The sequence below is a fragment of the Haliotis rubra genome, unplaced genomic scaffold, assembly GCF_003918875.1.
Source record: "Haliotis rubra isolate DU_JTF1 unplaced genomic scaffold, ASM391887v1 Scf662, whole genome shotgun sequence".
NCBI lineage: Eukaryota > Metazoa > Mollusca > Gastropoda > Lepetellida > Haliotidae > Haliotis > Haliotis rubra.
The window spans coordinates 589,255-611,443 of record NW_025767371.1 but is presented as its reverse complement, the minus strand read 5'-3'; the positions used below and the strand labels follow the sequence as shown (position 1 = coordinate 611,443).

The following is a 22,189-nucleotide window of genomic DNA, read 5'->3' as shown; positions in this document are numbered from 1 at the left end:
TTTATTTTGCAAAATTTCAAAACCTACTACTTTTCATTTTAAAGTTTAACTCCTTCTTGTCCAACGTAATAAATATCAAATAATTGTATGTATGGTGTAAAGTAGTTTTGGACATAAAAGCATATATAAAATTTAACAGTTACATAACTATCATATCCAATGTTATCATCCAGTTAATGTTGTGTGTGAAAAATGCGTCATAAACGGTATGTTTCATATTCTCAACAGGAAGTGTTCTTCACACCAGTAACTGCCACAGATACAGAAGGCAGTTGTGGAGCTAGCACAGGTGTGACATCATTCCAGATATTCAGATGATGAAATGCTACCATTCTTTGCAATTTACAATGACACAGTTAAGCTATTCCACTGATTTTGTGCTAGTATACAATCTATGTGCATACCATAAAATACACTTTTAACATGTTATTAGTTATAGTTATTTTAAAAAAATGCTATGCATTTCAGATAAGGACCAAGCTTGTGTGATGGACACAATGGTAACTCCTGCTATTGAAAAAAGTATGTATTTAACATTATTAAACATTATTGATAAATATTTGTGCACACATAAAAAGGCAATTTACTTTGTTAGTATCTCTAGCTAATAACAATAACAAATTTCTTTCAAGGAAAACCTAAAGGGAAGCCTCCGGTAAAGAAAACATCAAATGAAGGTATGTTATTGATTGTTTACAGTATTCTAGTATCAGCACTGCAATTGTAATCATAAATATTTCATTGGATGGTATTAATGAACACATCATTGATTATCAAACAAAAACTGTCTTAATCTTTTCAGAAGACATTCTGGGAGAAATCAAATCCCTTCAAGCACAGGAAGAAAGAAAGATGTATCTTTTGGAAGAAATTCGGTCTGTGCAGCGGGACATCCGGGACATCGAAAGACAAAGGCTGGATCTGGAACGAGAGAAATTTGAATATAAAAAATCATTTGGAAATTCATTGTCTCCAATTATCAAATTTAATTACAGGCACATGTTCACTTGTGCTGAAAAAAGTTTTCATTTGTTTGTTTTCTCATTTGGATAAAACATATGTATGTAAAAAATATATTTTCCATAAACACTAAAAAATATATAATGGAGGATTCACAAGTGTTTCTATAAAGTGGTTCAGGATTTTGAAAAACATGCTACCTTGCCACTTCAGGTAGGACATGTGAATATTACATGGCTTGTGGGGTAGTGGTGGTCCGATTAATTGAAATAATCGAGGATTGGTCGCAGTGACTAGACAACCAAGCAGTCGAACATGTTTTCTCATCATAATCGAACACAAACAATTTTTGCACACTTGTATGCATCAACAATATTTTTCACATTGCTGGTTTTGACTCCATGAAATTAATGTTCCTAACATACTAGTCATCCTTTAAATATCTTGCGCAGTTTGCATAAAAAAACCAAAGAACTACATGTGTTTTCTTAATTTTTTGTGTACATTAACAAATATAACAGGAACATTTGATAAATGCAGCTAACCAATTATTTTCTATGATTGATTGGTTGTAATGGACCAAACATCAATTATAATATTTTAACCAATTCCCAAAACTATTGTGCAGAGAAGGATCACTTACTGGTTATGTGTGTTAAAACCTTGTATTGATAAGATTTCTCCTGACTTAATATCCATCGGTGTTGTAGTTATCGGAATGAGTGTTGTCTGGTCCACTAGTCTCACACAGAACATCTGGCTCAGGCAACCTCAGTAATATTGCCATATTGTGAAGTTGCATGCAGGCAGTAATAATTTTGATGCTCTTCTCGGGACTACATAGCAGGCATCCAGTTAATTTGTGAAGGCACCTACACAGATTTCTTATAATTACATGTTTGTATTCACAGACAGTGATGAATCATGCATGTTTATAGCACAGTTATTAAGAATTTCAAGAAGGAATAACAATGTGAAATAATTAAGTAGAAAAGGGTATAATACATATAATCACCAGTACTACCTCTTTAGATGAGAAGCTTCAATATCGCCTTGAATTAAGACATAAGACTTCCTTATATTTACCTGAATCTAGATTTGCACAATCCAAATGCCCTCTCCACTGAGTTTCTTGTAGCAGTGTGGCAGCGGTTATATTTCTCCTCTTTTTCATTTTCTGGATTGCTGACTGGAGTCAGGAGGTAGGGTCTGCACGCATACCTATGGAAAATGTTTTGAAATGTTTAAATGTTAAGGGTAGAAATATGACATTTTTTGTTAATAAAAAAGACAAAGGCTGACATGACATAACTTGAACATAGATATACCTACCCTGAATCACCAAGAAGCCAGATGCCATATTTCCCTTCCTGGAGACAGCATTTCAAATTGCAGTTATTCAATATATGGGAATCATGTGTTGATCCAGGCCATTGGACGATGATGTTCATGAATCTGCAATTATAAATACATAGATAAAGTACTATGTTTTTTAAGAGATCAATCTTTATAAAAATATTTAACACAACTGCACATTTACCACATGGCACAATGGCACAAAACAAATGAATAAATATTTTTAATATAACCAAACAAATAAATAGATTTTTTATGTAAACGTGCATTAGAAGGCAAACCTTTTTTATAAAAGGCCTATCAATGGGACAAACAAGCCTACATTAGCGATTTGAAAATCATATACGACACAATGACATTTATTATTTGGAAGTCTCAGCAAGTTTGTTTACATTGCAAGGGTCAAGGACGTCAGGGACATTTACAGCAGTTGAGCGTCGCACACAGCTTGCACATTGATGACATGGAATCCTTTCCTGCACACATATACTGCCTCATCCAATGGTGGCCGTTGAATCGGTATAAGAGTGCAATCTATGCAGCCAACAACTTTCGGAAAACCACAGATGTTGAAGAAATCCTCCGCAAGTTTTGCATGTTTGTCGGGCGATGGAAACCGGATCAGATCGTGCGAGTTGACAATTGCTTCCGTACGCGACTAACACTTGACTTGGCAATACCATGTATGTCTCCTAGTTCGCTGAGAAATCCACATTTAGAATAATATCTAAGTGTTGCTAACACCTGAACATGGGCAGGTAGGGCACACGAACGCTTGGTCGGCCGAGTGATGTCCGAGCTGACCCGATCAACCAGCTGAAGGATGTTATGTCGAGGAAAACGATACCTCGCAATCAGTTCTGTGTCGGTCAACGTGGCCAATATTTGGGTCCTTTCTCTGAATATTCGCTCTCGCTTAATATTTCTCCTGTTCAAAATCTCTTGGATTCTCAGTAGTGTCGCCATATTAAACGCTGACTTACGATGTCGTAAGCTAGCTACAAGTGCCTCTTACCCATCGTATGCTAGGAGGTTGTTTATGATGTGGTACGGTGTAAAGTTAGGAGGTCTTCGTGGAACGATACAAAAGATTAAGAGCTGTTTTACGACGTGGTTTAGGACGTCGCAGCGCTAAGAGGTTTTCGTGAAACGGCACCCAGGTCCTTGGATTATGGACAATGCTGGGCAGAATAGACAAGACGAAGCTTCTCTTCCTAGGACGACTCCGTAGAGCAGCCGGCACAACCATTGTGAAGCCGATCTTCTATCTGAGACTGTGCCAGTATGCCACCACTACCACACATAGTACCAAATCCATAACACATGATCTATTAAACATGTATGGATTATCTGACGTACTAGATAAATTTATCAAAACCGGAGAATTCCCATGTAAACGTATATGTGAAAGCACAGTCCAACGAACCTTGTGTAGATTTGAAAATATTAAATGGAGAAACACTTTGCAGCAACGTCCTGATATGCATAGGTTTAGTGATATTCACACCCAGCTTGCTCCACATCGTCTCTGGAATCTGTGTGTATGGTATGGTTTCGCATCTCCTCCTGTTTATGCCTTGGTTAAGCTCGGCATATTACCTGTAACATCGGGACAATGTCTGTTCTGTGACTGCGAAAGTGAAGACATTGTTGAGCATCAATTGCTTTACTGTGAAAGCCTCATTGAACAAAGAAATGTGCTAAGTGAGACGTTGTTTGATAACCTCAACCTTGACACCTATCTCAGACTCGAGGACACTGCTATAGCTAGTGATGAAGCTAAGGTCCTGACATACCTCGGTGCCATTACGGATGTGGTCCATGATATGACACTTGACAGCTGGGCAACATTCATGAGCATCGTGGCTAAAAATGTCAGCTCATGGAACTTAAGGTGTATATTATATCTGTGAAATTATGTCACACACCATGTAAATACAGCTCTTTATATTTCTCTTTTGTTGTGAAAACCCTGTTGAATTGAATTGTCATATGTTTTGTCTCTATTGCCAGTGCGACTGACAAGTAATATAATCTAATGTACTATCCAAATCATTGGGGGAAATAAAGAGTATTCATTCATTCATTCATTCATTCACACTGTCCTTTCCTTCTTTTCAAGATGTTAGATGCGGAGATCCCAGACGCAGCCCTTTCACAGTTACAGGTGTGAAAAGGACGTTTTCGTGAAATTATGTGACAGGATATTAACAAATATCATTATTTAGTTACCCTATTACAATGAAGGGTTGTATAAGCTCACATATCCGTAACAAAACAAACTACAACTGGTAAGTGCCGTTCTGGTTGAGATTTAGATTTAAAGGTATCATCTTGGATTGACATATCCACCCAACGTCCCCAATCTGGGCATTTCAACTTCTACAGTATCAAATTTATCGGGATTTATTTCATGTAACAGAGAGTTCATTTTAAATCACAGCACGTTTACCTCCCAAATCTTATTTACAACACGTGCATATATGAATTGTTCAAACAAATTCGTGCTGTTCGCCCTATACATTAATATAGAAAAACAAGATGCATTTCATTTAAGACATGTAGCTAGCTGCTTGTGCACTTCAGACAGGGAACACTACGTACATCTGACTCCACTGAAACCGGAGTCAAAACTTAAACAGCTACTCAGCACGTTAATGTGCACATATCATATACATGTGTATTTATCTGGGTGATAAGCGAGCAATGGCCACCGAATGAATGCAAGTCCTGCGTGGCGTGCTCATTAATCTATGACCATGGACATGGAGAAGTTCATCCTTGTGTTCCTCTCGATTGTTGTGCCCTGTGCGGCAACACAACCCCCCAACATTGTGTTCATAGTTGCAGATGATTTGGGTGAGTAGATATATTTTATGTACAAAGTGCCTTTGCACATGTATTCGTTGTCAGTCAGATGTTGTATATCATACATGTATGTATGCATCAGCAGGTCGAACATGTGACTTAGTGTTGTTATCATTGCTAGTGTTATCCGTCCGTTTCTAGCTCTATACACACAGACACATTTGAACTATTATCACAGAGGTCTGATCACTAAACGTATTCTCCCAGTAAATAATTTCATAAAATCACCAAATCTGAACAAGTGCGAACACAAGGTCTAAGGCATGTGAAGTTAAAGAGGAGATATTTGACACATCGCTTCAGGTTCACATCTAAGATTCCGTCCATTGCCATAACTGTTTATCCTGTGTGCGGTTCGGGGATATGCAGTGTGATTCGTAGAGAGGTATTCTGTTTATCGCTTTGATATTAACAATATGCCAAAGGCGTTCAGAGAAAGGAACATAGTGTTAAAACGATTCTACAATAAGGTATAAAAATCAAACATACTGTCTCATCTTTAATTTCAGTGAGGGTGGTACGATGTTATGTTTTGACATTGTAACCTGAATCCTCCCAAAACTGACAAACTGACTATAGAGAAGATCATTGAAGGACAGCTCTGAAATTTCATGGAGTTTCCAAGCTTTTACGGCGTTTTCAGCAATATACCAGCAATGCCATGGCGGGGAGGATCAGGAAAGAGTTTCACAGATTTTATAGAACATGGAAATTCGCCGTGACAAACGAAAGGTGTTAATTAACCACTAGGCTACCCCAAAGCTCCAGGGGTTACTCGCAAAGCAGCTAACATCCAGGCTTATAGGGGAGACCTGTACAGTAAGACGACTAAATGTTACACTTCAATGATGCTTATGTATACTTAATCATAGCATGTCACCTTTTATTACAATCAGGTTGGTACGACGTTGGTTTCCGAAACCCGCACATGAAGACTCCTAACATCGACAAACTGGCAACAGAGGGGATCATCTTCGAAAGCGCTTATGTCCAGCCTTATTGCACCCCGTAATTATCATTTGTTTTATTTAAATTTGTATCTCAAAATAACCGCACCTTGCAAGTTCCATCTATATGTCATGAAAACATCCAACGTTAATGTATGTATTCAAATACGAATTGTCAAAGCGTTTCGTAGAATTTTCTGCCTTACATTCAAAATCTTGGAAATTAATAACACAAGTGGGTTTTCGAGATTATTTAGAACGTGTCCACTGTGGTTGTTAGTTTGTGTATGAAAGATACATCACGGTCCTCCTCAAGCGCCTATGATTGTTTACAGGTCTCGCACGGCCTTCATGAGTGGAATGTTTCCATTCAAGGTGGGCATGCAGGTAAGTGAAAGGGAATATTTGTTCTTTCTTATTTAAGTCGAGCATAATAAACTTTAATGATGACGGAACCAAAGGACCTTTTCATCAATAGGGTTTTAACTAGTGTTGTTATTTTAAGTAATGACGAAATTGATACTATGATACATTAGGGTCTTGCATATATATTTGACAGCATAAAGTTCTGAACGATGATCAGGCTGTTTGTGTGCCTCTCAACTACACCTTCCTGCCTCAAGAGTTGAAGAAACTCGGCTACGCTACACACATGGTCGGCAAGTATGTCTAGCAAACTCATAATGGTACAACATTTCTGTAGAGAGCGATATTGTATTTCTGATTGTGTAGTGTACACTTTGTTCAAACACATTCCAGGGAAGAATTGAAGCGCAGATGCCTAACAGATACATGGATATGAACATCTGCAGGGAATTGTATTAATTAATACATGATCAAGATTGCAGTATCTCCATGTTTCGCTTTGCTGCACCACGCGATATCCTTCCACTGTGTTCTCAAGGTGGCACCTGGGTTTCTGTAAATGGGAGTGTACACCAACGTACCGAGGGTTTGATACTTTCTTCGGTTACTACAGTACAGCGGAGGACTACTTCAAGCATACCTTGGGTACGTACATGACTACGAGCGCGAGACAACCAATAATTATATCAATACCAGTGAAAGTAATATGTTGTTTCTAATCATCTCTGTTAAACCTTTTCTAATCTAGTACATACCAACCAACAAGACACGCTATCAGTATATTTCATCAACGTCAGTCAAAAAGTTGTGAATCACATGTTTTAACCTCCTTTTCCAATCAACTAGTTAAGTGGGAGAAATACCCTCGCCAGTATCACTATGTTGAGAATGTTTATATACAAACAGCAAAAATCATTTACCAAATGGAACATTATCATTTCATGGATTTAGGTTTGGCCTCCATAGGTGATGTCGTCAATATGGAATTTTATGACAAAGACTAACTTGCACTTAACATAACTTTCATACTTGCCATATGTGTTCATTCTCAGTCGCATATGTCGTATGTGTCCCGGTTTCTGACCCATTTGCTTTCAGAATGTATTTAGGTGAACCTCAGCTTACTTTCATGGAATGTGTGACTATGTCGAATTTCTACTGACTAGATGTCTTCCATTACGACGGGAAATCTGACACTTTCAGATAACAGTTCTTTAAATTTCTTGAACTTGACAAAACATGTTTGAGCATAAATACTTGCTTCATATATTATACGATTATGAGTCAATAAATTTAACCCATCGTCCCATTTGTATTTCAATGCAGGTAAATCATGAATGTAATTAGATGTTTGAAATAGCTTCATGCAAATGATGTCATAACCAATGGAGAATAAAAGAGAAATAGGGACATATGTTGGGCATATCATGTTTCACGTACATATTTTGCAGGTGCCTATTTGGACTACCGAGATAACAAAGTTCCCGCTTGGGATTACAGGGGGGAGTATTCAGCTGTGAGTAATGTACAAACTAGTGACCACACCAGTTGGATAAATCAATATTGGACAGCTGTGTCATTGAGAATCAAAATGTTTGTCATTCTTGCTATCTACTGATAATGACTCCGTATCTGTGCTGAGGAGTTACATTTTCAGTAACTAATGGCTAGTTTCCTTTTGTACCATGAGTGATGAGTGAGTTTGGTTTTTACGCCGCTTTTAGCAATATACCAGCAACATCACGGCGGGGGACACCAGAAATGGGCTTCACACATTGTGCCCATGTGGGGATTCGAACCCGGGTCTTCGGCGTGACGAGCCAACGCTTTAACCATTAGGCTACCCCAACGCCCCGAGCTGAGTAAGAACTCATGCAAGTTACTTGGTCAAAAACAAATACGACTGCTCGACAAATGACACATATACTCCCGTGACTTACAGGGATATATAGTCTACCACTATATACCGTGACTTACAGGGATATATAGTCTACCACTATATACTCCCGTGACTTACAGAGAGATATATAGTCTACCACTATATACTCCCGTGACTCCAGATATATATATAGTGACTCTATATAGTCTACCACTATATACTCCCGTGACTTACAGAGATATATAGTCTACCACTATATACTCCCGTGACTTACAGAGATATATAGTCTACCACTATATACTCCCGTGACTTACAGAGATATATAGTCTACCACTATATACTCCTACCACTACTCATCCCGTGACTTCCACAGAGATATATAGTCTACCACTATATACTCCACGTGACTTACAGGGATATATAGTCTACCACTATATACTCCCGTGACTTACAGAGATATATAGTCTACCACTATATACTCCCGTGACTTACAGAGATATATATATAGTCTACCACTATATACTCCCGTGACTTACAGGATATATAGTCTACCACTATATACTCCCGTGACTTACAGAGATATATAGTCTACCACTATATACTCCCGTGACTTACAGAGATATATAGTCTACCACTATATACTCCCGTGACTTACAGAGATATATAGTCTACCACTATATACTCCCGTGTGACTTACAGAGATATATAGTCTACCACTATATACTTACAGGATATATAGTCTACCACTATATACTCCGTGACTTACAGAGATATATATACTCCCGTGACTTACAGGGATATATAGTCTACCACTATATACTCCCTCATGACTTACAGAGATATATAGTCTATATAGTCTACCCCGTGACTTACAGAGATATATAGTGACTTACAGACTATAGTCTACCACTCTCCCGTGACTTACAGAGATATATATATACCACTATATACCCGTGACTTTACAGGATATATACTCCACTATATATACTCCGTGACTTCCAGAGATATATAGTCTACCACTATACTTGACTTAGAGATATATAGTCTACCACTATATACTCCCGTGACTTACAGGAGATATATAGTCTACCACTATATACTCCCGTGACCACTATATACTCCGTGACACAGAGATATATAGTCTACCACTATATACTCCCGTGACTTACAGAGATATATATAGTCTACCACTATATACTCCGTGACTTATAGAGATACTTACAGAGATATAGTCTACCACTATATACTCCCGTGACTTACAGAGATATATAGTCTACCACTATATACTCCGTGACTTACAGATATATAGTCTACCATATATAGTCTACCACTTATATACTCCACTATATGACTTACAGTGACTTACAGAGATATATAGTCTACCACTATATACTCCCGTGACTTACAGAGATATATAGTCTACCACTATATACTCCCGTGACTTACAGAGATATATAGTCTACCACTATATACTCCCGTGACTTACAGAGATATATAGTCTACCACTATATACAACCATGTTACAAATGTTATATTTGTGATTGCGCTTTCAAAGTATATAACAAATTCTTGTACTTCTTCAAGTTAAGTCACATCTGGGATTACCATTTTGTAGAAGCCTTTGAAGTGTGGGATGAATCATGGCGCCTGTGTAATGGCGACTTCTACCTCACTCTGAGAGTGGGACTCAACAAGAAGAGGCACTAGAATTTTACTTCACTAAGACAGTCTAATCACAAATATATCATTTGGTATATTAGTCCACTAATTGGTGTCTAATTGGATCAGGTTGTCCGACTGGGGTGACTGCTTGTCATTGTATTCTGAATAGGTTTTATCAGTATCAACACAACGACTAACTTGTCTGCCCTGATCCCAATCTTCACAGGCGGTAACGTACACGCTACCAGATCGCTCCCCACATCAAATGCAACATTGTATCAGATTTACTCGTCCTGTCTCTCTGTTTCAGTATACATTCGCCCAGAAAGCTATTGACATCATCAACCAACACAACGTCTCCCAGCCTCTGTTTATGTACCTGCCATATCAGAACGTACATGCCCCTATTGAGGTAAAGTAGTCTTTCAACTGATTTCTTTGCAAAACAACGTGTATTTTGCGCCTGTCATTTTTGGTCCCCTTTCAGTCGTGCATACAAGTTGAAGTTGATATAACACATCTGCATTGTGCAAAATGTTCAGACATTTTATTTACGTTTTCACAAGAAATGTGTCTGCATGAAACATTATCAGATATCTTAAATGTTTACCTGTTCATGGAGAGAGCTGTACAATTTATCAGACGTGTCGGTTTCTATCATAATCATGTAACATCAAGATTCTTATTCTCACTGGCTGATCGTTTTATGTTTAGGTTCCCGAAAAGTACTACAACATGTACCCTAATGTATTAAACGAAGGCCGCAGAACATTTTCAGGTAATCCGAACTTCTGCAAACTAGAAATTAACATACATTCCTCCATCTGTTCCCATCCCTGGTCTTTAGTGAACAAGTTGATTGCCCGGAGGTGGTATGTCTAATGTGAAAGAAAATAAGATTGTATTGAATAGTACAATATGCGTCTCTGCAATATGGTGTTAAAACCAGGACGTGTCCAGACCGGCGCCAAAACCCCAGACAAGTTCATGCAGTTGACTTTTTAATCATTTCACTGCAATCAAACCAAAAGGGTCTTCAAATGGATGCGATGGATAAAATATATGAAGTGGGTTTTTGGTGAAAATGCAGTTTATGTATGATTACGCTATTTGTTATATTGAATTATAGGTCAAGAATATCTTGATGAAATGTGGAAAAAATCTTTACGCGTAATAGAATATGAGATAAGGGGTAAGCGCATATATGGCTCATCCTCGGCATGTCAAGGAACCAGCACATTCAAAATAAGATTGTATTTATGGTATGAAATGACACCACACAAAATGACTGTATTACCCAAATTTACTAACGTCAGGGAAATACTCGTTTCATCCGGCGGCCATATGAACAACGTTTGAAATCTACGTATCATCTGACCGTCAGATTTACACACGTTTAAAGGGTGTTAAAATAAACGAACATTCGACTCTGCATTTACATGTATTTCACAGGTGTGTAAATCTGGCCATTGTTTCCATGTGTTTCCTAACATGTGTAACATATGTAAAATGCTGTGATTGTAGGACATGCATTTCAATACCCTTGAAATCTCGTATGACCAGGGTTAGGTTTGTCATATATTTTGTACATGCGTAAAATGGTTGGAAATGAGTAAGTATAGTGTTACAACATTAGCAGTACTTTAACATATATTTCAATGGTGCTGTAATGTAACTGTCACATAGGGTTCGTTAGCGCGTCCGACCACGCCATAATGTACTGAGATAATTAGTAACACATGGTGAAGTGATACCCATGACTGAGCACCACTAATAACGTACGTGTCTTTCTTGACATACACATGGTGTCTGTTTAAAGGTTCAAATATCGGGTCTATGGGCCAGAGCGATATGTATGTTAGAGGTGTGTGTGTGTGTGTGTGTGTGCGAGGGAGAGGGGTGTAATGGCATGGGGTAGGCCTAGGGTGGGAGTGGTGACGGTGGTCGGTGTTGGTGTATTGATAAGTCTTTCTGACCAATAGGTAATATCATTTTATACTTTTGTAATGGAAATTACATAACAGTTTAAATAACTGACCTTAGGTACACTTCTTATATATGCTATACTAGGAGACACTGCTTATTACAATAAAACACAGATCTAGACGAATGTGTTCACACAGACATGAACCAGTAGGGTCCCCTAATTTTAGTGCTCACTTGTATGAGTTATCCGACTGATCATAACTGAACAAATTTCATTATCCATACTTTCATAAAAGATGATTACAGTGTATTAATGATTCCCGGTGTAAATTACTTTTGTAAATGTGTGAACATGCACATACTTGGTGTGACCTCTTTTGATTCGGAATACAGGTATTATTTATTCCCGTACGGACGTTTTCTCAAATTTCAGTTACCGACGGAATATACTGTAGACATATTTTGTTTCCACCTCTTGGGTAGACTAAAGAAAATTGTAGTGATTGCAATTAGCTCATAATTTTCATATTAGACCTATTTTGTTTCCATCTGTTGGGCGAGACTAAAGGGAAATTGTAGTGATTGCAATTAGCTCATAACTAAAGCAGTTTCGATAATTGTTGAAAGCTTACTACCTGACAGCATTATATGTTGCTCATGCGTTTTCTTTTGCTTTTTGCTTTGCTGTCTAATTTGTTATACATTATATAATCATGTTAATCATTTTGGTATCTCAATATCATGGAATATAATATGTACTTATTAATCTATCAAAGTACCGAAACGTATTATCTGTATGCTTTACTGTTATTGGGTGAAACTGTTAAAGTACCTTCATTACAGAATTTCGTGGAAACAGAAAATGAAAATTACTAGATCAATGGAAAACTAAATTGGATAAAGATCGCAAACAATCATTATTTATTTCCACTTTTAAATTATCAGTGTGCAGATCATGTCACTAACATAAAAACTGAAGGATATATGGTGACAAAACTGGGTTCAATCTTGAATGCATAATAAATGTACCAACAGTATCAAGGAATGATGGGGTACGCTCGTGGCTAAAGCGTTCGCTTGTCAGGTTAAAAACCGGTGTTTGATTCCCGACAAAGGCACATTAAGACTGAAAATATATTATTTTGATAAAGGCAAAGATCTTAATTTCAACTGAAAAAAGGCGAAGTAATTTGGACTAACAACATCTATATTGGGGCTACAGGTACAGGGAAGCATCTTCAATTATAAAATCACATTCCACAAATATCAGATAAAGGTTTAAATGACAAGCATATTTATTGGTATCTTGCCAAGCTCTGTCCTCTCCCAATGCAGTATAACCAGAGTGCTGTGGTCACTACCTCCGGTGGCCAAATTCAGCAATCCCATTACTTGACAGTATTTTCTTACAGGCATATATTGGAAGGTTAACTTTTACGGAGTATGGAAGAGAGTGTGTGTGTGTGGAACACGTGCAAAGTATTAGTACGCTGATATTATCCTTCAAAAACATCATATGTACAACAATCACTTATCATTATGGCAGTACAAAAGGCCATATTTCCAGACAGCATAACATCACCTTTGGCTTGAGTTCCAAATAATTTGACACCGAAAAGCCTGTCAGTTAACCAAAGGAAATAACCCTTGTGTTTTAAAAGTGATAGGCACAATGAAGTGTAGGTTGCCATGCATTTTATAGTCTGTCTCACAGTCCCTGAACCACATTATTTTCCTTACTGTTTAGTCTGTCTCACAGTCCCTGAACCACATTATTTCCCCTACTGCCAAGCCCTCTGTGCAATGCTAAAGCCTTAAATGAAGCAAGTCTAGATCTCCTCAGGTCCAGGGTCTGTTAACATCTGCACGAACCCTAACTCACTTTGGGGTCGGGGTTACAAAGTAAACTATATCTATAGCTAACTGCAGCCATGGCTAGCCGGACTGAATCTGGTGTCTCCCTGGGGCTCAATTTAAATGGGCTTGTTTGTTACTATCAAAATTATATATATTCAGACACTAAGCGTTAGTCTATGTATTTTCCGATATGATTGAAATACTAATATTGACCAGATAAAATTCTAAAGGCGCCATTAACGCCATACATAGCTAGACTTGCTTAGATGATAGACTTCATATAAGGCATCACAGATATTTCACAAACATGGTACAGGACCCTTAGCCTCATTAGCTTATTGCCTCACCACAAGCGTTGGCAGATGTAAATGTTACTGGGGATGTTGGTCCCGCCAGCTGTGGGGTGTTCGGTATGGCTCTCCATAGCCCGAACCCTGCAGTGAGTTTTTCCTAGAGACGGAAGGGAGAAAATATCGTTCTGTGACTATGGAAAACCAAAAATGTGGACAACACACCATTGTTTTGGGTCTTTTAATTGTAAAATATGATTCAACTAGCTTAACCTAGATTTCGATATCCTCCAGATGTACATTTGGTGGAAAATATACATTTATCCAGAGACAAGGACGAATGTTTATATATAATTAAAAATGTAACGGCACTAGTATCCATTTTGTCTTTTGTCTTCTACCCGTCAGAACTAGATTAACAACTAGTCTCTGATATGAACATATTTTACAGAAAAAGTTGATAGTAAAAAGAATATTATACATGTATAAGGAAAAGGAGCCCTGAGACTTTCTCCTGAAGCTGTGAAAATCTAGACTTGCCACATTTTGTGTAGACTTGCGTGGGCTTGGATATATTTGCTTCGGGTCTGTATGACGAGACGACGTCCCAACACACGCTCAATCACATGTGTCTCAGGTCACGGAGAATCAGTGGTTAGAGGCCCGTATTGCAATTCTCGTGTGTTTGCCAGGCACGTAGCAAACCATGTTTTTCGTGTAAGCAATATGAGCTGCAAAGCCTTATATTTAGGTGGTATTGAGGGCTTGTCCAACTTTCATTTTTGTGAGACTTGAAGAGTTATCGTTTGACGTTTGATGATTTCAATAGCTTCCAAAAATATGGTGGAAAGACTTCCGCCTGTTTCCCCTTAAATTTCATTCTCTAGTCAAATCATATCACCTGAATATATATTCCTCATCCGATAAGGATGGGTTTTAACGTGTTTTGTTTATTTAATCTGAACATACTGAAAGACATATAAATGCCACTCAAAGAAAGTTTTCCTCATCGTTAAAATTTAAGGGGAGGGGTGGGGAGGTTTGGGGTTACGGACGGAAGTCTTACCACCATGGAAATTCAAGTGTGATTTCCTCATATACAAATATGTTTGGACATATTTTATACATGTCAGCTGCATTGATACAATACCATACATCGAGTATTTGGTGTTTTCTAAAATAATTGATAAACAAATGATAAATAAACAACTGCATTTCAGTGATGATTCACATATAATCATGACTGTAACAAAACTACCTCATACATGTCGATGGAAAAACAATCATCACTGAAAGCTATGATATGAAGAATAACCTGTTTACTGTAATTTACTGTAAATTATTTTTAGCAAAGATCATGTGAATGCTCGAGCTGATTTTATAATGGTAGCTACGCCCCCTGTTTGCATGTGTTGTTGACGCGGCATGGACTGCTTGTAACATCACTATTTGATTATGATTCACAAACACATGCCCACGATATGGTCGGAATCGTGCCACGGATTAGCAGATACTTATCATGAAAACAGGTTTTATGTAGGTGACTTGAAACTCGCTTTTACAAAGGCCTATAGGTTCGATCACAATACATTTCGTTTTACAGCTTCTCTTTTCTTAACATGCTCACGTCAAAACTGATTTAAATTCTAATCACAGATTAAAGAACAACACAATAAATGGTATGCCAAATTATCGTTACCATGACAACCCTGTGATATTTATTTACTCTCTTACCTTATGTAAGAGAGTAATGCAAATGATACTGTCGGCTGTAAATTTTGATAAGTTTGCTTCATCGCTATCAATAAACACTGGAGTATCTATACAATTATATGTGTGATCAAAGGCCATATGATAGATTATGTGGTCTCTGGCGTGATGGAGAACTTGCGTCGCTAGTTTTCTCGATAATCTGAACACATGTATGTAGAGTAAAACCGGCAGATACTTTAGAATAAAGTGTTTGCCCTACCTGTAACAACGATGTCCCGTGTCTATAAAGGGATATAATGTGGAGATGAATGGCATGTACTTTTATCTTGGCCCGTTTATGATGATACATACTGCGACCTTTCACAATAATCCCTCTGGCTATCAGATTGAAGGTGCGTTTTAAACATAACCGGTATTTCTATTATTGTATTTATAAAGTTCTTCGAACGTTCTCCATATACGTCCGCCATATACATCGCGCACTACCCTTTTCTCTTTTGATCTTCTCAAACGGCTGTTACAAGTTCGAAGAATCATGGTCAAAGTAGAAAAGTCTTAAGACTATTCCCTACAATTCTGTAACTTCACACATTGTACCCTAAATGGGTAGAGCTTTGGTTCGGGGAATATCAGAAGGACAACGATAGAGTTATTTCCAATGTTGTAGAAAGATCTTCCACTTACTTCGGAAACACTGAGATATTGTATTCATGTCGGAATGATATTTTCAGCCCCTGTCAGATCAGAACCTGAACATGCGATGTCCGCGTCTGTGGACCCGTGAAGGTCCGGGGTAGAATAACCCTTCAGCAACCCATGCTTGCTATAAAGGCGACGATGGTTGTCGTAAAAGGCGACTAACGGGATTGGGTGGTCAGGCTCGCTGACTTGGTTGACATATGTCATCGGTTCCCAATTGCGCAGATCGATGCTCATGATGTTGATCACTGGATTGTCTGGTCCAGACTCGATTATTTACAGACCGCCGCCATATAGCTGGAATATTGCTGAGTGCGGCGTAAAACTCAACTCACTCACTCACTCGCGTCTGTGTCAGACTAAAGGCCTGTAAGATGTTTAGCAACACTGGGGCGTAATAGCCATAGATCTTCTCAAACAAGGGAATATACATCTTGTGAGAATGACTTCTTCGACAGGGGAAATTTACAGCAATGCGACATCACAATTAATTACGTGATATTTACTCGCAATCTGAGTTATGGATCGTCAATTTAAACAGGACAATATAGACGAATTTCCCAAAAGGCACGGAGATCCAACATGTCTATGATATACTCAGAGTACGCACCCGCCTGTGCTATCCGGTCATAATCGCTACTCGATAAAAAACATTTTCATTTCATGTCTCACAGAATATATAATTTGATATGGCATTGTTTCTTATTGTATATTTTTTTGCGTTAGTGAAACAAACTTTAAAGTTTATGTATGGCGTTTATTACAGCAAGTGCAATAATATTCCAATTATGTACTGCCACAATTATTGTACAGTAGTGATGCGCGAGCTGAACAGACTTAAGAAATTACGAGTTGGTTCGTGTAGCATATTTGACTGTGCTCCAAGAGAGACAAAGCGCCATTAAAAGGGGGCAGCTAGGGACACTTGCTAGGACAAAGGGGCAACGCATCGCCCTTTGTTCAACACTGAACCTTTCAATCCCTCGAAACATGCACCTCACAAGATTTGCCAACACCACAGAACAAGGCGTAACTGATACTGGTAGAAAGAGCGAGTGCAGCTTAATAAGGCGTGTTACCTTGCGTAATACCGCTTCCTGTGTCAGGCTCTTTGGTGATAAGAATATTGAGGTCATGTGAACGTTGATTTCAAACGTACTAAAATGTGTGAAAGTGAAATTACATGAGCCAAGTAATTCACATAATGGAAACATTTGATCATCTTGCTTGAATACAGGTAACATGATGGTGTATGAACCGTTCATATGCATACCCTGAAATCCGGTATGATACATAAATATCTAAGGTGTGTAAACATTTGCAAATTTGAAAATTTACTTGTGTTTCCCCACCCAAGTAAATTCACATGTTTCCAACCCGAGTAAACGTAGAACGAAATCGGAAATTTCAGCACCCACTGAAATTCAAAGGAATGCATTGGAAATACTGTATGATCATGTATTTACCGGGGTATCTGTTTTGCAATTCATATTTGGAAATCCCCGACAATACGGTCAGGGCATACATGAACGAGGTGCTTGTGCATACGAAAATGTACGATGAGCATATGTTTCAAAGGTATAGATTCATATGAAATATATGCCCGAAGTTAGAAATATCTGAAAACATACGTAAACCCGGTCATGGCATGTATTTCCTACTGTATTTACGTATATTTCAATGGTTTAATATCCGGTTTTGGTGCTGTGTGAGATGGTTGAGTTACGCATTAGAATCACTTATCACAAAACCAAAGTTATGATACACGTTTATGATGATATCTTCTCTTTTGAGGAATGGTATCTGCCCTCGACGAAGCAGTTGGGAACGTAACAAATGCTCTCAAGGAGAAGGGGTTGTTTGAAAACACACTCATTCTGTTTACAACTGATGTAAGGAAACAAATATACTACCCATCAAAAGTTTAGACTCACTTAAAGCGCTCACAATATGTTATGTATATATGTATGGTTACATCGAAGATGAATTTCTCCATTAACTTGGGGGGCACGAGGATCATGCATCTAATTGCTGTAAAGCATGTGCAAATATCATGCATGTGAACAGCTGCGTTTTGGTGTAAAGTGTTGTTAGGAATTCGTCAATTTCCACTGATATATATTGTTTTATGGATCACAACGTCTTTATTTTCGTGAGTACGATACAGATTCTTGTACAACCGTTGTCTTGACAACGGTACACTGATCGTCGCACTCAACGAAAAATTCCACTGAGTTTCATCATTTATTGAACTCATGACAATAATATTTTCAAAGTTACAAATTTGTTTTACAATACATTAGTTCATGTGTAAACAGTCCCTTTAAACAGTATGGAAAATATTGCAAAATTTATTTTAGAACAGTTGACTTAAATAAATGGCTACATTTACACTAGTGAGTGTAAACTTTTGATGGGGAGTATACTAAGAACACATATACAGTTTACATCCTTAACAAAGATATGTTGAAAAGGGTCATCTGTGAGTACATAACCAATTACTGGCATTCATACAAATTCCCGAAATACAGTGGCTCTATGCTATTGATTATGTGTGCAACACAATCTTATTTCACAGATCAATTACACCTCGCTATACTGAGGAACAGTAAGAGCTTTATACTGAATCATTCCAAAGGAGAGTTTTATATCCTTTCAGAATGGCGGTCCTGTAGAAGTCTATGCCAGCAACTGGCCTCTGAGAGGAGGAAAGCACACAATCTGGGAGGGGGGCACGAGGGGAACATCCTTCATGTATGGCGCCGGACTAAAGAAAACTAAAACGACTTATAACGGGTTCGTAGATACCATCAAATGTATGTTAGACATCTGTGAGAAATGTGTCATTATGGTAAAGGATATAAAAGCGAATTAATGATTCTTGATCTACATTTAAGATGTCTCGTTAAACAGATTTGACATACTTAGTAAAGAAGATCTTAAGCAGTCAAGTAACCACTGACCGACGGCATTACTACTGTTATTACACTGTCAGAATGATGCATGCTGTAGACTGGAAGCCAACATTGGTGTCTGCAGCTGGTGGAACCCCTGGTAAGATTTCCTTGTATATTTCTTGTGAGGAGGAGGTTGGGTGTGATGAACCAAGTCATCGTGAAAGACACTCGATATCATTCATCGCTTTTTATGACAACCATGTGTTGTTGAAAATCAGTTCCTACGATGACATGTCTATATGTACAGTTTCTGTCAAGGTCTACATGTGTCGGCCGCACGTACATTTCCGCTTGTTTTGTGGTTTAGTGGAATTTCATAAAATAGATATACTTATAGAAGAGATTACGTTAGCGTCAGCCCAATCCATCCTTTTGTAGAAATATCAATCGATGGCATAAGTCACTGGGAATCAATCAGGAATGGTAATCCATCATCCAGGGTCGAGTTCATATACAACCTTGACAACTTTGAACCTGCAATGGAAGGACATGCTGCAATAAGGTGAATACAATTTACGTTTTTGATTGCAGAAAATAGTACTATCTGTCTGTATATTTCACACATAACGACCTCAAGGCCTCTTTTCTGTACCAATCCAGTGCCACTTAAAGCTTCGAGATCAGGTAATAGCCATGGAAATGCAAGACAATATGTCAAAATAGTGCATAAAATGAACACCAGATTGTGCAGGAAGTGATCCTGTGTTGTATACGTTCACAGGGTTGGAGACTACAAGCTGATATTGGGCTATCCAGGAGCACCTGATGGCTGGCACAAGCCTATGAACAAGACGAAGGATGACATTTATGATTCCATGATATACCTTGAAGGCGATTTCCCTGCGCGTCTGTTCAACATAAGATGTAGGTGCAGAACAGAAATAATTACCTATCTATTATCTAACGTATTAGTAGAATTGTAAGGGGGGATTCACCTTGATGTATAAACATTACGAAACAGTATTTATTCAAATATGTGTCACTCATCTGTCTAACCGCTATATATGCATGTTCACCTATCTACCATTATTTTCTTGTTCATCTTCAGCGGATCCCACTGAGCATTACAACCTGGTAACAGAGAAGCCCGAGATTGTTGACCAACTTATGGCCCGGATTCAGGACTACCGGAAGCAGATGGTCCCCGCCCTCTACCCTCCTCCTGATCCTGCATCCAGCCCCAAAAACTTCGGAAACGTCTGGAGCCCCGGATGGTGCTGACCTGTATTTGTGCAGACAGACTAGAGCAATGTCGGCTAACCCGACTTGCATGCGATAGTCTTTAGCCATATGTAATGTTGTTTTGATATTCATTCGGCTGAAATAGTATGTGAAGATGTGTTGTTTGAAAATCATTATTCTTTGGCATCACATGTAAAATAAATAGGGTGTCAATTTGACATGTCTTGTTTTCACTGGTGCAGTGGGCTAATTGTTCAAAAGACACTTTAAATGTGACACAAAAAGTCCATGTTTAGCACTTTGGTGAAAGTCAACAGCAAAGATATTGTCACGTTAGACCTTCTTGCCTATGTAACACACCATTTCCATTGTCATAAATATACTTATATATCACTCTATCACTCTTTGTTTGCTGGATTGACCATACAGGTTCAATGTACGAACCCCATTTTGGATGGTTCTGCGAGTAATAATATACTCACTGCATATGGTTCCCACTAGGAATGGCCTACGTATTCACTCTCCGTGTATGAGATCCTCAGGACCTAATCTGATTTTCCTCACTACTACCCTTTACAACTACATGTACTTATCTCAGCTGTCCTTCCCTGCTGACAGGACGGTGGGGTAGCTCAGTGGTTAAAGCATTCGCTCGTCACGCCGAAGACGCGGGCTCGATTCCCCAATAGGGTACAGCATGTGAAGCCCATTTCTGGTGTCCCCAGTGATATTGCTGGAATATTGCTAAAAGCGGCGTAAAACAAAAACTCACTCACTCCCTGCTGACAGTAACAGTTTACAGATGCAACGCTTCAAAACATCAATACCTTCAGTCCTGATAGTTGGGTGAGGATATCATACCATAACTAGTAACTTTATGTTACGATCTCCTCCAATGAATATTCAAGAACATGTACTAACAATGATGGTACAGGATGCCGACACGTAGTGCTACAAATGATTAATAGTAATTGTACTGCTCTAACCAAGAAGTGGGGACATCTTGACATGCCTAACACTGAGTTGGCCTTTCTGGTCGTCTTCACTTGCCATCACGTGTCATAAATTCTATGTGTATGCCAGTTTACTTTGGAGACTTATGTACGAAATGGAAACAAAGAGTCAGATACCTTGTGTACAAAGTTCAAGGGGTTTACCTGAACAGTAACCTGTCCGATTGTATAGTTTAATCGAAATGCGTATACCGAACTAGCTTAAAACGAACTAAAATAAGTGTCCCTTTAGTTCGTCAAAATCTTAACTTGCAATAATTGGGAAAACCCTAAGGGACCCAAGCAGTCTCCAGACAAAATATATACGAAATGATGTCAAATATGCTTCCTTTCTGTTATGGTCCAGTTGTGATTCCGGGTTAGAATGTTTTTACCTACAGCAGATGTTGGTTTTTAAAGTAGCTGGAACAAGATGCCAGCCTCAGTGACTTTGGTTTATGCTGGATAAGAACAATTACTATTTAGTTCGGCCAAGACTGATAATTTACATCTCTAGATTGATGTTAGATTTTTC

The 22,189-nt window shown here is 38.3% G+C and overlaps 1 protein-coding gene across 2 annotated transcripts; it reads left to right on the top strand.

Moving 5' to 3' along the window:
• The first annotated feature begins 5,030 nt into the window (after positions 1–5,030).
• On the top strand, positions 5,031–20,878 carry LOC124257483 (arylsulfatase B-like). Of its 2 annotated transcripts, none has more exons than XM_046691547.1 (14): positions 5,031–5,175; positions 6,081–6,192; positions 6,467–6,518; positions 6,691–6,794; positions 7,036–7,142; positions 7,949–8,013; positions 10,349–10,450; positions 10,753–10,816; positions 18,318–18,415; positions 19,183–19,319; positions 19,519–19,577; positions 19,859–19,982; positions 20,202–20,344; positions 20,529–20,878. In XM_046691547.1, the coding sequence occupies exons 1-14, from the start codon at positions 5,070–5,072 to the stop codon at positions 20,699–20,701; spliced, it is 1,446 nt and encodes a 481-aa protein (XP_046547503.1). In that variant the 5' UTR covers positions 5,031–5,069; the 3' UTR covers positions 20,702–20,878. The 2 variants fall into 2 exon arrangements, with proteins under 2 accessions (XP_046547503.1, XP_046547504.1); XM_046691548.1 differs by having other exon boundaries at positions 20,202–20,348; positions 20,529–20,681.
• Positions 20,879–22,189: the final 1,311 nt, after the last annotated feature.

Excerpts from the sequence above, each read along its gene's own strand:
- LOC124257483 (XM_046691547.1), top strand. The coding sequence starts at position 5,070 with ATGACCATGGACATGGAGAAGTTCATCCTTGTGTTCCTCTCGATTGTT. Across the intron at positions 7,143-7,948 it reads CTACTTCAAGCATACCTTGG|GTGCCTATTTGGACTACCGA; the intron begins GTACGTACATGA and ends CATATTTTGCAG. Across the intron at positions 19,578-19,858 it reads TGCAGCTGGTGGAACCCCTG|AAATATCAATCGATGGCATA; the intron begins GTAAGATTTCCT and ends ATCCTTTTGTAG.